Source organism: Penicillium griseofulvum, assembly GCF_001561935.1.
Source record: "Penicillium griseofulvum strain PG3 chromosome Unknown contig_79, whole genome shotgun sequence".
NCBI classification, from domain to species: domain Eukaryota; kingdom Fungi; phylum Ascomycota; class Eurotiomycetes; order Eurotiales; family Aspergillaceae; genus Penicillium; species Penicillium griseofulvum.
Window position 1 is genome coordinate 654,668 of NW_024467420.1, and position 13,299 is coordinate 667,966.

A 13,299-nucleotide genomic window follows, 5' to 3' on the forward strand; every position below is an offset into this window, starting at 1 on the left:
ATATCCTTCATCTCACTGTGTTTCACTTTTTGATATTGTTTAATGGGATATATAGGGGAGATTCTATACTTGTACCTATAGGCCGGCTCCTCCTTCAAAGACAGGATTGAGCCCTTGGTTCGACGTGACCCTTTAGGCTTCATTTCCAATAGAATTGTCTACTCTCAACACGTATCCCCGGCAAGCGCAAACCATCTCGCATGCCACTCCTCCATAGGTACAGGCTGAACGCCCACCAACTCCACCAAGGCCGCATCCCAATCTGGTGCTCGGATTCGCGGCTCTCTGTAATTCCATAGTACCAACCCAGTGGAATACATGCGCCACAAATCCCAAATAAAAACACCAACTCTTCGATATGGTTGTATTCTTATCATGGTGTAGTTAGGATGTGGCCCTTGATACGCTAGGATTCGAGCCCAATTTTTGTACCACTCCATATGGCCGGGCGTTTTCCCACAGCGTCCCTCATCAAGTTGCCACGCGTCTGTTACTATATCATCTGGAGGTGTTGGCGGCAAAGGCCAAGTTGTGATATCCATGCTCCTTTCGAGATCAAAGGAGTGAAAAAGTGGCGGCGGTGTTTCCGATGGATACCACCAGACCCCCTGTATAGACTCATCATGTTCACCCAGGTACGGGTAGGAGTAGATTGGGCTTAAACCCAAGTCGGATAGTACCGCGGCAACGGTGGAAATGACTTCAGCAGTCAGGGTTCCGACCGAGTTCCATCTATGGTATTCTTTAAGTCTTTTCATGGAATTTGGAGGCCAATTCCGACGAGATGCATAGTTATGCAGGTCGGAATAGTGTCTCAAATGCCACAAAGCCCAGTACATATTGGACTCCTCGACCCAAGAAAAGGGCTTGGCTGCCTTTTGAGCACGAATAGACCCAGACAAAGGTCCTGCCGGTGAGACACCAACGACGGAAATGAAGTTCTGCTGCATTGTCTGTAGACATTTGCATGCAAGACGTTGGATTTGTACGCAAATTGGCATCATCTGCAAGACTTCTGCGCCATCGGCATAGATTCTGGGCTGGTCATGGAAACTCTCTGTGCATTGTATGTATTCCTCAAGGCTGTGAAAGTCGAAGGAGGGGTTGTGGAGAAGTAGGACTTTCTGGATAATCGTTTTAATAGGTGCAGCTGAGGCGATTGAGTTCAATTCCACCAGCTCTTGGAAAAACAGACCGGGGCGATCATGGAAGACGGCACGTGCTCGGGACGAGACAGTTAGGAGACTTTCTAACCCCACGAAGTCTGATGCGAAAAGGAGAATGTTGCTTATGAGCTCGGTGGGAAGTCGCTCAAAGGGGTCCATTTTGGACAGGTAAAGAGGTCAGGGAAGAAGCTCAGGTGACTCTATACAAAGAAAAAGAAATGTGAGGGCATAATTCAGCCCCCACTAGATAGGGGACCAGCTCACATATATACTATGTCTGTAGTCCCTCCATGAAATTTTCCTTTTTTGAAGTTGTGAACAGGCAACAGCTGCTGTGGGGGTTGAGTGGCGCCAACACCTGACCAATTGAACTGCCAGCTCAGATAGGAGGCTCCTTTTAGGGTGGCAGTATGCAATATGGCTAATATATCGCAGGCAGAGTGCCTACGGAGTCGAACGTACGGAGTACAAATTTATAAAACGGAAAATGAAGCTCCACACGCACTCCATAATCCTCACTTCCGGTTGTACCTCGATTTAGAGACACGGGAAACAAATGCACCAAGCAAACTCGTGCATACAATCTGTTTCAAGCTTCATATCCGTATTTCTCACCCCTGCCAGTGATATATTTTTCAAGCCACCCGGCACATAGGATTCCGTGTTCAATTTTTCAGACTTCTTTGTTGTGATAAGAGAGTGCACATGTCCTAACAAGGTGCAAAAAATTTTTAATCGATGTGTATTATCTGATACTTACTGAGAGAGTCCAAGACCTGTGATATGTAATTATTCCCATGGATGTCTACATCGTATGATGTAAATAGCCAGATTGTCTCCCCAATTTGGCCTATGGTTTCTAGGGTGTATAATGCCGGTATAAAATATGTATCAAATGGGTTTGGTTGCTTTTATTAGGAAGAAATCAGCCTTATAACGTCAGGTGTCAATATAAAGTAGTAAAGTTCGAAAGCTTGGCAAATCTGATAACTTTTCATAATTTTTGCGCGGTTTCCGGTTGCTAGAGCCAAGGTCCCATAATACGTTTCCAAGCAGCTACGTAAAGCTTGGACTGACGTCAAAGCGAAAGAACCTGATGGGGTCTTTAGTGAAGGTAACTAGATGCGGTAAAGATCTCTCATCCACTGGCGATCTGATTAGATCTTGTCACTGGCTGACACCGGGTTGTCCTGGCCCTAGTGGAGTTAGGGTCCACAGGTTGAATATGTTTGGACTATATTCATATTTATACCACGTATGCTGTAACAGTTTCTATATAGGAGGAAAGGATTGTCGTTTTGACCCACAGATGAGCATTGGAAACACTGCTAATGTGCTCAGTTCGCTATTTTATGTGGGAATTCCGTATCAATTGCCTTATATTTTACATTTCCCCCTCGTGGAGTCAAAATACCCTTCAAACCTTCAACCTGTTTGAGTTTTTGGGACTTAGGGTTTTATACTCATCGTCATGACACTTCGTCCATTGATGCAAAGGGCCCGGGCGGTCTTTCATCGAATGAAAGTCGACAATGACGAGGCTGCAAGTTCTTCAGATGTGGACAGAAGCACAGTCGAGCCAGAGAAGTCGGATGGGCCAATAACTCATCCCGAGGAGGCACTTCCGAACAATGGTGCAGAAATACCCGGTGTGCCCTATGAAGAGCTTCAACATGGTATCCAGGAGGTTGAGGCCGTGGCGCAGACCTGGTCCAAAGCATCCCTGATCTGTGTTTTCATCAAGTAAGTCAATTTACCCCATCTTCTGTGCTATCCTTCGCTAATCTTATACTTTAATAGTATGTGGTTCCTTTACTTCACTTATGCATGGATATCGTCAGTTGATGGTAGCTTAAGCACTTACGTCGCTAGCTCTTTTCAACAACACTCCTTATCCGGCCTTCCTACAGCTATTGCAGATGCTTTCTCTGCTTCTGTCTTTCTCCCAGTAGCCAAGATGATGGACACTTGGGGACGAGCCGAAGGGTTTTTGGTAATGTCGATTTTAGCCACTGTAGGCCTCATTCTTATGGCCTCCTGCAATAGTTTCCCTCTATATTGCGCTGCAAATGTAAGTGAATATCTACGAAATATGACACGGCTATTAATAAGTAATTCAGGTGTTTTACTACATCGGCTTCGGAGGCATGCAATTCGCTGTGGACGTCATGACCGCCGATCTCTCACAGTTGAAAAACCGAGCTCTTGCATACGCTTTCACCTCTTCTCCGTATATCATTACGGCCTTCGCTGGACCAAAGGTGGCGGATCTATTCTACGCCAATACTGGCTGGAGATGGGCCTATGGTACTTTCGCGATCATCTTCCCTATAGTGGCTGCTCCATTGTTCTTCGTCCTGAAGTTCAATCTGACAAAGGCCAAAAAGGAAAATGCTGTGGTTATCAGAGAGAACAGTGGACGATCATTCCTTCAAAGCGTTTGGTTTTGGATTCTCGAATTTGATTGTGAGTATACACAGCCGTCAATTGATTCTTCTACAGAGAACTAATACTAAAATCTCATTTAGTAATTGGAGTCTTCATCTTTACTGCGGGACTTGTCCTATTTGAGCTTCCATATGACATCGCTAGCGAGGCTCCCAATGGCTGGGGCACAGGTTATATCATTGCCATGATTGTGGTTGGATTCTCGATGCTCTTCTTCTTTGGCTTCTACGAGAGGTATATCGCTCCCACGCCTTTGCTCCCCTACTCCTTCCTCACCAACCGAACCGTCGTTGGTGCATGTCTCTTGGATGCCACATACCAGCTTTCAAACTATTGCTGGAACAACTACTTCTCGAACTTCCTTCAAGTGGTTAATGACCTCACTATCGCCGAAGCTGGGTACATCGTTAATACATTCGACATGGTCTCTGGTATACTTTTGTTCTTTGTTGGATGGGCGATCCGAAAAACCGGTCGCTTCAAGTGGCTCCTTTACATTTCCGTTCCTCTATACATCTTTGCCCAAGGTCTGATGATCTACTTCCGTCGTCCCGGTCAGAATATTGGTTACCAGGTCATGTGTCAAATCTTCATTTCTATTGCCGGATCGATCTTTATTATCGTCCAGCAATTAGCCATTCTCGCTGCCGTTGATCACCAACATGTCGCTACGGCCCTTGCCTTGCTCAATGTGGTCGGTACTATCGGTGATTCCGCTGGTCTTACCATCTCTATGGCAATCTGGAACAACACATACAAGAAGGCTCTTATGAGGTATCTACCAGACTTGACAAACCTAGAGATGATTTATGAAGATGTTGAAACACAGTTGAGCTACGCTCCTGGTACTCAGATGAGAGCGGGTATCCAGGAAGCGTATGGTTACACACAAGTTAGGATGCTTTCTGCTGGGTTGGGTGTTATGGTTCTAGCATTCGCCTGGACAATTATGATCAAGAACATCAACCTAAAGAAGGTTGCTCAGGTTAAGGGTATGGTGTTCTAAGGGATCAGTGTGGATCTCATGAAGCCTCATCGCTGCGTCCGTCACCCACCACCTGGCAGGTTTGTTGTGTTTTGTTCATTAGTTTTTTCAGTTATCTTCTCAGATATTCCCTTTAGATACCTTGTTAGTTTTATACATAGTAATTTTGGGTGACACCTCGAACAATAAACCCATGGGACTTTTTAGATTAACTTACTAAACCTTTCCAACTTACTATATATTTACCAACGAAAACTATTATCGGGATTGTACAAATTGGTATGACAGGTGGAAACATTGGAACAGGCTAGGGAAGGTTCGAGGCTAATCCTATTTGAAGCTATATGAGCCCTATAAGGTTAGGATATGTAACCATATGTTTGTACTGCCAAAGATCAATTATGCAGCCTCCGTTAGCGAGAGATGTATAAATTAGAAAGAGACGATAACATGCAGAGAAATGAGATACATATCAAGTATCTATGCATATCGGCTCCCAGAAGTCTGAGAGAAGATTAAGGGGACATACGGAGTACATTTTGTATGGATAAAATCTTTGCCTGTAATCATGCTCCGCCAGTAACCGCCGTTTTCTACCGAGTAGTATGCTTAGCTTGATTGTATACCTAGGCCTTGGAACCAATTGAACGAATCTGCGTAAATTGAACGTTCCACTAGTTTCGTGCCATTGGTGGCCCCGCAATGGAACGAGGCAATAACGAGGGCCATAAGCTTGGCGTAAGATCAGATAACTCGAACAGCCCCATTGAGACAACTGCACGATCCGGTCTCGGATGTACCTAAGTTTCAATGGCCTGCTGCTTGGGGGCCAAAAAGTTATCAGATTATCTGATAAAAAAATACATAAATAGAGCCTCATTCCCTCTCATAGCATCTCAATTAGCATCTCTCCTTCTTCAACCCGCTTGAAACATCAAAAGTAGCAACCAAAATCACCATGAAGTTCTTCAACGTTGTCCTCATTGCGGCTCTTGCTGCCTTTGCCAATGCTGCCGCTGTGCCCAACCCCGAAGCTGCTTTGACCAACCCTCTTGAAAAGCGCTGTAAAGGACGTATGTTCTTGTCATGACCATGATACATCTGTTATATCTCTTTAGAATGTCAAGGCTAACTATTATAAGCTCGCACTCTTTGCAGATTGCCTAGCGAGTGCTGCAATGGTGCGTGTTTCGCTGGTGGAGTCAACAAGTTCGTCAAGTACTGCAATTGAGAATCTTTGTCTATTTGATATGGTACGTCTAAGTGTTCATCAAATAATATATAATGGCACTGATTAGAAAACACATACAGTGGCCTCGAAAGTTATATATTTTAGCGTGTACGGCTCTCGGGGGTGGAAGTCCAACAGGAAACATGCACTATTCAAAGAAATGAACATATTCAGAGCTCCAGATAAATTCAACCTCCTGTACTTGATTAGACATGTTGGGCAAAGTAATTAGACCTCAATGAAGTGTGTTTGCTTCCCTACTTCAGATATCTTCTACGTTTGCTTTCTTCTTTCTCCCTTTAACATCCACCCAGACGGCTTTGTCCTGGTCTTCCTTTTCTAGCACCTCTCCCCACATTCTCAGCACCTCTCTTGCAACCTGCTCCTATTCAACACATACTACTGCCTTGGAAACTTATTTTGCGGCGAAGAGCCACGGAGTGAGATCCTCGATACTCGGGGACCGCCACCTCGTCAGTCAAACCCATCCGTGTACATGTTTAAACTATCCTAACAACTTTTATACTTAGCGGAGCCTTCATTCTCCAGGTATTTTCACCCCGAGCTTGATCTCTTCATCGTCGGTCTCTGCGCAGAGCGAAATTTGATCCTTCCTCCGCTACCTACAATCACATAACCCGGACATTCAACTGTGCCTGCTCTAGCCGCCATCATGCCACCATCTATCAAAAAGATTTCGATTTTCGACTTCAAAGTCAGCGAGCACGAGATAGACTTGGGTAAATCGGTTCCCAAGCTGCAAGGATCATCCAACTGGAGGGCATGGGAGAAGCAGATGCTCAGGATGCTGGGCTTCAACAATAAGGTCTATGTGCAGTTGATCAATGATGAGATGTGGATGCCTTCACCTCCTACGTATGAAGATGCATCTCATGCCAGCGTTAAGGCTCTACTTCTCAAAGAAGCCGAAGGCAACAAGGAAATGGAATGTCGCATTACAGAAGAGGTCATCGAAGCTCGCTGCGCCGAAATTGTCGCCTCAAATTTGGAGCTGCAGAAGCGCTACGCAGATGGCGAAGAGAAGTGGGAAAGAGCCAACAAACGGGCTTTGCAACAATTTGTATCTACACTCGGGCCTGAGGCTTACGCTTTGGTCAGCGGACATTCAAATGTGCATGATGCCTACACTAAACTGGCAGAGGAGTACTGGGACGAAACGCACTATGGTAGCTACTCACGGTTCTACAAGCTTCTCAACCTCCAATACAAAAAAGGAGATCCTCACACCTTTGTGGCGCGCTTCAAAAAGCTCCTTGGGGATTACACTGAGGTTGTTGGCAAAATGACACCCATGCAAGAGTTCTGCCACTTTCAGTGGGCAACCATCTGCAATGATCTGTGTTATACTAAATATTTCATCGACCTCGACATAGATGACGAAGAACCTGACTTGGACCAGATCTACTCTGACTTTATCAAGATCATGAGAGAGAACTAGATGGTTTCCAACCCCTGATGGTTCCGTGGAGTATTTTGGGTTCTCATTTGGTCACAGCCCAATTTGTTGTCACGCAGTGCATGCTGTTCTTCTGGGGCTTCAATTTCATATTTGTTCTATTTTCCATGACGCCTAAATTCTTTTCAATAAATGCGTTTTTATCATGCAGGAGTCTGAGCTACAGTCCTCAGCCATAGTTTTACAAGGTCAATCCCATAATCAATTCATTCTATTTGATTGAGTATCTATTCAACAAGTGATTCCATCAGTTTTTCTTCCACTAATCCTAGTTATAGGGGTTCGTAGAAAGCTAAATTATTTCTCGAATCCTATCTGTACGGGCGTTTGTTGAGAATGATTATCAAACCTCTGTTTTCTCTGCTCCAGAGATCTAGTTTCCTTTCTTGGTTAGACATTTGCAAGGGTTAAATTCAACCACAGTGTCATGTCCTGCACTATATATATCGGAGCCTGGAATATCTGAGCATAATGCTCAGATATAGTGGTCTTTTTGGTCTAGTGTGTAACTCGCCAGTCCAGGGGCAGGTTGTAACACACAGACTGCTTTTTCCGTTGAAAGTAATGCGGCGTTTACCTCTATATCATGATAAGAACAGGGTATCTGTGTATGACCCCTAGAGCTATATTCTTGTCTGACATATGCTAGGAGATATTTGCAAGACCAATCAGTGAGGTATGTTGGGAGATATAGTCAAGGCCAATCAGGGAGCGCCTCAGAAATCATCGGCACATTCCGATCTTTGCTTATATTGCCAAGTGTTATTTCATCGTATGTGCGTGGCCACTTTACACTCACTATGGATGGCAATCTTCATTGGTTGCTCTGTAGGCAGTGTCAGTTGCTCAGCCACTGCCTTCAGTTATCAGTATCAATCTCTGGCAAACCTGGAGGTGGATATATTGACGTAGTGCCTGAGGCTCAACTGCGGGGATTAGACTAGACCTTCATAGGTACCTATGTGCGTACATACATGCCAGGTATACCCAATGCACCTGATGTACGGAGTATGTGCAGATAATTTACCTAGTGGACACCCATGGCTATGCCCTATTTGGTCCATGGTACTTTTTGTGGGTCCACGAGCGGGTCATGTGATTACATAAACTACCTGTATCCCCTCTGTCAATTCCAAGAGTGGTCACAACCGACGAGATGATAATAGAAATGACATTTAATATATGAAAACCTTAGGGGATCTTGGAATCTATTCTAGATCACAAGTTTTTCCGTAGCCGAGATTGCCAAGTCGTGTCTTCTGATGCGCCTATCTTTCGGAAGTGGAAAATTATCTCTGAGGGCCAAAGGTGTGTGTATCTCGGACCTTCACTGCTTATCGACTCTTGGCACCGGGCTCCGCTTTTTTAACGCTACCTAACTCACCTGGATACACTGCAAGGCAACTTCAGATATAGGAGTCTAGATCAATGCAGTTCACACACATCCATGGATGTTCTGTAAGTTTTTTGTATGTTCAGCCTCCCAAGCGCTTACTCCCTGGGGAAGAACACATAATCCTAGTCAGCTGGAAATACCTCGGGGGATTTTAAGCACACGACCCATATTGCTCCACACCTACCCGGTGCGGAGAGACTTCCCATTGAAAAAAGTTAGCTTCTACACCAATCAATGAAGACAACATGGATTGCTGTGGCAAGTTAATGTTACTGTCTTATCAAATTTTGCCGATATGGTTACATGTGGCTGCAGCTGGCTCTAGCTGGCTCTAGGCGAGACGGGACCTCCGTTGTTCTCCGTCGGTCAAGCCGTCCATTGGCATTCCTTGCAGCCAAACAGGACGAGAAGGGAAGGCCTCCGATGGCTAGTGCCTTGAAAACCTGTGGTTCTTTATCTCTCCCCCGGAAAATGTAATATGCAATTAAATAAATAAAATAAAACCTAACGGGATTCGAGGAATGCGAAAAATTAAATACGAAGGAGATTCCTAATTAATTCATTGCCAATTCTCTGGTTATTATAAAAGTCCCAATTCCCTCGTGGATGAACGGGTCTCAGGCGGTCTGTGTTTCGCGGTAAATTTTGAGTTTCACTCCAAATTGTAAATTTTTTGTACCTTCGTACCTTCCCTACTACAGTGGAATATGGATAAGACACAAGATCCTACGGGATCAGAGGTTGTGCACCATGTAGATCCTGCGTTGGATCCAGAGAATCAACATCATCATGCTCATCAACACCATACTGCTTTCGCCGAACAGGGACGCCAGGATGAAGTGGTCTACACCAAAGATGCGCCATTCGAGAAAGGGCCTGAACCAACACCTTTGGAACAGCGCAGCAAGAACTCCGACGAAGAAACTGGGGAGAACCTGCCAGCTCAGCGCACTTGGTATCGCCGCGTGGGAAAGCAATGGAGACATATGGTTCATGCGGTGGTCTGGCTTCTGTTTACTGGGTAAGTGAAGGTTGTACTGCAATTGTAGTATTATATCCATACACTGGAACTCAAGGCTTACACATACTCTTCTAGTTGGTGGATCGCCGGCCTGATACTACACCGACATGATATTGGATGGCTCATCCCATTCCTGCTCTATCTGGCTATCACGCTGCGGATCCTCTTCTTCTACGTCCCCATCACTATAATATCAAAGCCCATGCACTGGGTATGGGAGCATACTGCTCACCCTTTCGTGCGCCTGATCCCCGAGAAGCTAAGAACGCTTAGCGCCGCCGCGCTATGCATCGGTGTGATTCTTATTGGTGCATTTGCGTCTGAAGAATCACTAGATAACACACGCGAAAACCGTGCAGTCAGTCTGTTCGGAATGATAGTATGCATCTTCGGATTATGGGCCACATCTCGAAACCGCAAGAAGATCCTTTGGCACACTGTCATTGTTGGCATGCTAGCACAATTCATTATTGCGCTGTTCGTTCTCCGCACTAAGGCAGGCTACGACATCTTCAACTTCATCTCAGAGCTAGCCCGTCATCTGCTTGATTTTGCCGTTGACGGAGTCATCTTCTTGACCAGCAAGGATTTCTACAAATTTAACGATGGGTTTGCTCCATCGCAATTCTTCCTCATTACCGTTTGCGCTGCCATCGTCTTTTTCGTCTCGTTCGTCCAGCTGCTGTTCCACTGGGGAGTCATCCAGTGGTTCATCGGCAAGTTTGCCGTCTTCTTCTTCTGGAGCATGCGCGTTTCTGGTGCCGAAGCCGTTGTCGCTGCCGCATCTCCCTTCATTGGCCAGGGTGAATCAGCCATGCTGATCCGTCCCTTCATCGCCCACCTTACCATGGCCGAGCTGCACCAGATCATGTGCTCCGGTTTCGCCACCATCGCAGGAAGTGTCCTGATCGCCTATATTAGTATTGGTGTTAACGCACAGGCAATGGTCAGTGCCTGTGTCATGAGTATTCCTGCCTCCCTTGCGGTCTCGAAGATGCGCTGGCCCGAAGAGGAAGAGACTCTCACTGCAGGCCGTGTCATCATCCCCGATGATGAAGAGCACCGCGCCGCCAATTCCCTTCATGCATTCACCAACGGAACCTGGCTCGGTCTTAAAATCGCCGCCATGATTACATCAACTCTCCTCTGCATCATCGCTCTCATCGGTCTAGTCAACGGCCTCCTCACCTGGTGGGGCCGATACCTGAACATCAACGAGCCCACATTGACCCTCGAGTTGATTGTCGGATACATCTGTTACCCTATTGCCTTCCTACTCGGCGTTTCCCGCGATAAGGACCTGCTCAAGGTCGGCAAGCTGATTGGTACCAAGCTCGTCACCGTAAGTTCTCCGTCTTCATACATAATCATTTTCTCTTCTAACCAGCCACAGAACGAATTCGTCGCCTACGATCGCCTTCAACATAATGAGGATTATGCAGATCTCTCCGACCGCTCTCGCCTTATCGTTACATACGCGCTCTGCGGATTCGCCAATATTGGCTCCCTCGGTAACCAGATCGGTGTCCTGTCGCAGCTTGCGCCTGGTCGAGCTCGCGATGTGTCCCGTGTTGCAGTCAGCGCTATGATCACTGGAGCCATTAGTACTTTCACTAGTGCGGCAATTGCTGGCTTGTTGATTACCGATGAGAAGCAGTACTTCAGTGCAACTGCCACTTAGGTATAACCTGAGTTTAATATGGGCGGTGTTGGTTTGATTTCGTTTGGTTACTTGATTATTTATCTATTGGGTTGTTCAATCCCCACGTCGACTTCAAAATCATCAGACAGAATCGATTTTAATATTTCATCTTTCTGTTCTCCATTTCTACGAAGTGAGAACCGGGGTTGTATGAGAATACTCGGCTCCATGAATGGTCGGACTCTGTTCTTGATATGATGTATAACCCACCTACCTCTATACCGTCGCAGAACGTCTGTTGGCGAAGTTTAGACAAGCGAGTCTTCTATACTTAGGCGGAGGATATTCGAAACGCGGGGACTATCCAAAAAGCTTGGAAGCATAGTGTACAAGATCAAATTGATCTACAACAACACCGACAACAAATAGATCTACCGGCCTAGGAGCAACGACTAGAAGAAATGAAGCCAGAAGGAACCGCCCCAAGGGCAAGAGTTTCTCACGCCTGTACCTGAATGTGGAGACTCAGGGGTACTAGTAATAACGATAATAACGAAGATAGAAAAAGTGCCTAACCAAGCAACCCAGAAACTCCCAGGCTCAAACCAGGCCCGTTATGCATTTGCAGCACGATCCCAGCGCCCATTCAGTGGACGACTGGGCCAACCGACGCCGATGCAGATGAAAACAAAAGATATTAAATCCAGGTATCTATTCCTCGTCGAGGTCTTGGTGGCGGGCGAGGACGTGTCGCTTGAATTCCGCTTGGTCCGAGTCCCAAAGCTCGGCAGCTTGGGCGTTCAAGGGGCTCGCACTGGATGAATGTTAGCGGTGAAGATATGGAGGTTGTGAACATATGCTTACTTGTTGGGCTCACCCAGCAAGCTTTGCAAGCTCAGCAAAACACTCGAAACGTTGTAAACGGCGCTCCACTTGTCCTTGAGGATGTCGAGGCAGATGCGGCCGGAAAAGTCGACGTTGGGGTGGTAGATTGGAGTCTTGAAGAGGACAGTTGGGGGAGAGTAGGGGTAGTTATTGGGGAATGCGAAGGAGAGCTTCAATGTGAGGCCTTCATAGGGTGTCTCGGTCGGACCAGTGATGGTTGCCGTCCACGAGAGGAGGTTGCCGTCTGCGTCCGGGAAGGCGGAGATGCCGGGGGAGGGCGAGAGCATGAGTTGCATAAGCTCGGCTTGCAGGCTTTTCGGATGAAAGGGATTGGATTAGCTATATGTAATCCCGAGTAGCAAACGGGATGGAGCTGATTGTAGGTGCACAAACCGTTTGGTCACGCTCTGGGTGTCGCTCTTTTGACCGGAGGAGTTCAGCTTGTTGGCTTCCTGCGCCTCAGGCGCTGAGTTCTGCGTGTCTTCCATGCTGTAGTCCATTGTGGATTGGGTGAGGCAATTGGGGTTCTTAAGGAATAAGTGTGTGGAGTCCTTGTGGAATGCTAGGAACAGTAACACGAGGGTTTGGAATGACGCCGGATGCGTAACAAGGGTCCACGGAGCACTTGAGGCAACGAAGATTTAGAAAGGAGGAATTGTGAGAAAGGGGATTTGTGTGAAGGAAATTGAACAAAGAAGAAAATTAGAAGTTTTGTTTACTCGGCTCTTAGACACCCCGGGCAACGCGAGAACCCCGCTTAGGTGAATTTATGGATTTACTTTGGCCACTCCAAAGAAAATGTATTTTCTGTTTATATTTGGGAATAAGTACAATAATTGAATTTACATAGGACCGAATAGAAAAAGAAATACATTTAAAAATATAATTAAATAATCGATCTGGCAAAGTTAGTGCGATCGTCGACAGATGAACTGCGGGTCTGTAGTTTCAAGGTATTAATAGCATAGTATAATAATGGAGTATAGTATACTTGCATATGTAGTATAGAATGGTATCTAGTGATCCCTATGAAATGCAATCTGTCCTC

General features: G+C 46.1%; 5 protein-coding genes across 5 annotated transcripts; 3 read left to right on the forward strand and 2 right to left on the reverse strand.

Moving 5' to 3' along the window:
* Window positions 1–164: 164 nt before the first annotated feature.
* On the reverse strand, window positions 165–1,325 carry PGRI_002140 (uncharacterized protein; the record flags this gene model as incomplete). Its single annotated transcript, XM_040787927.1, has 1 exon — window positions 165–1,325. One exon carries the CDS (start codon window positions 1,323–1,325, stop codon window positions 165–167), a length of 1,161 nt encoding a protein of 386 aa, XP_040651699.1.
* A 1,360-nt stretch (window positions 1,326–2,685) lies between these two features.
* Window positions 2,686–4,620, forward strand: PGRI_002150 (Major facilitator superfamily domain, general substrate transporter; the record flags this gene model as incomplete). Its single annotated transcript, XM_040787928.1, has 4 exons — window positions 2,686–2,909; window positions 2,967–3,237; window positions 3,287–3,632; window positions 3,695–4,620. 4 exons carry the CDS (start codon window positions 2,686–2,688, stop codon window positions 4,618–4,620), a joined length of 1,767 nt encoding a protein of 588 aa, XP_040651700.1.
* Window positions 4,621–5,557: 937 nt separating this feature from the next.
* PGRI_002160 (uncharacterized protein) lies at window positions 5,558–7,289 on the forward strand (the record flags this gene model as incomplete). Its single annotated transcript, XM_040787929.1, has 2 exons — window positions 5,558–5,672; window positions 6,496–7,289. The coding sequence occupies 2 exons, from the start codon at window positions 5,558–5,560 to the stop codon at window positions 7,287–7,289; spliced, it is 909 nt and encodes a 302-aa protein (XP_040651701.1).
* A 2,121-nt stretch (window positions 7,290–9,410) lies between these two features.
* On the forward strand, window positions 9,411–11,405 carry PGRI_002170 (NupC/NupG family nucleoside CNT transporter; the record flags this gene model as incomplete). Its single annotated transcript, XM_040787930.1, has 3 exons — window positions 9,411–9,724; window positions 9,800–11,066; window positions 11,118–11,405. The coding sequence occupies 3 exons, from the start codon at window positions 9,411–9,413 to the stop codon at window positions 11,403–11,405; spliced, it is 1,869 nt and encodes a 622-aa protein (XP_040651702.1).
* A 672-nt stretch (window positions 11,406–12,077) lies between these two features.
* Window positions 12,078–12,751, reverse strand: PGRI_002180 (putative ubiquitin conjugating enzyme (UbcK); the record flags this gene model as incomplete). The annotated part of the gene is made up of 3 exons (XM_040787931.1): window positions 12,078–12,180; window positions 12,231–12,563; window positions 12,645–12,751. The coding sequence occupies 3 exons, from the start codon at window positions 12,749–12,751 to the stop codon at window positions 12,078–12,080; spliced, it is 543 nt and encodes a 180-aa protein (XP_040651703.1).
* Window positions 12,752–13,299: the final 548 nt, after the last annotated feature.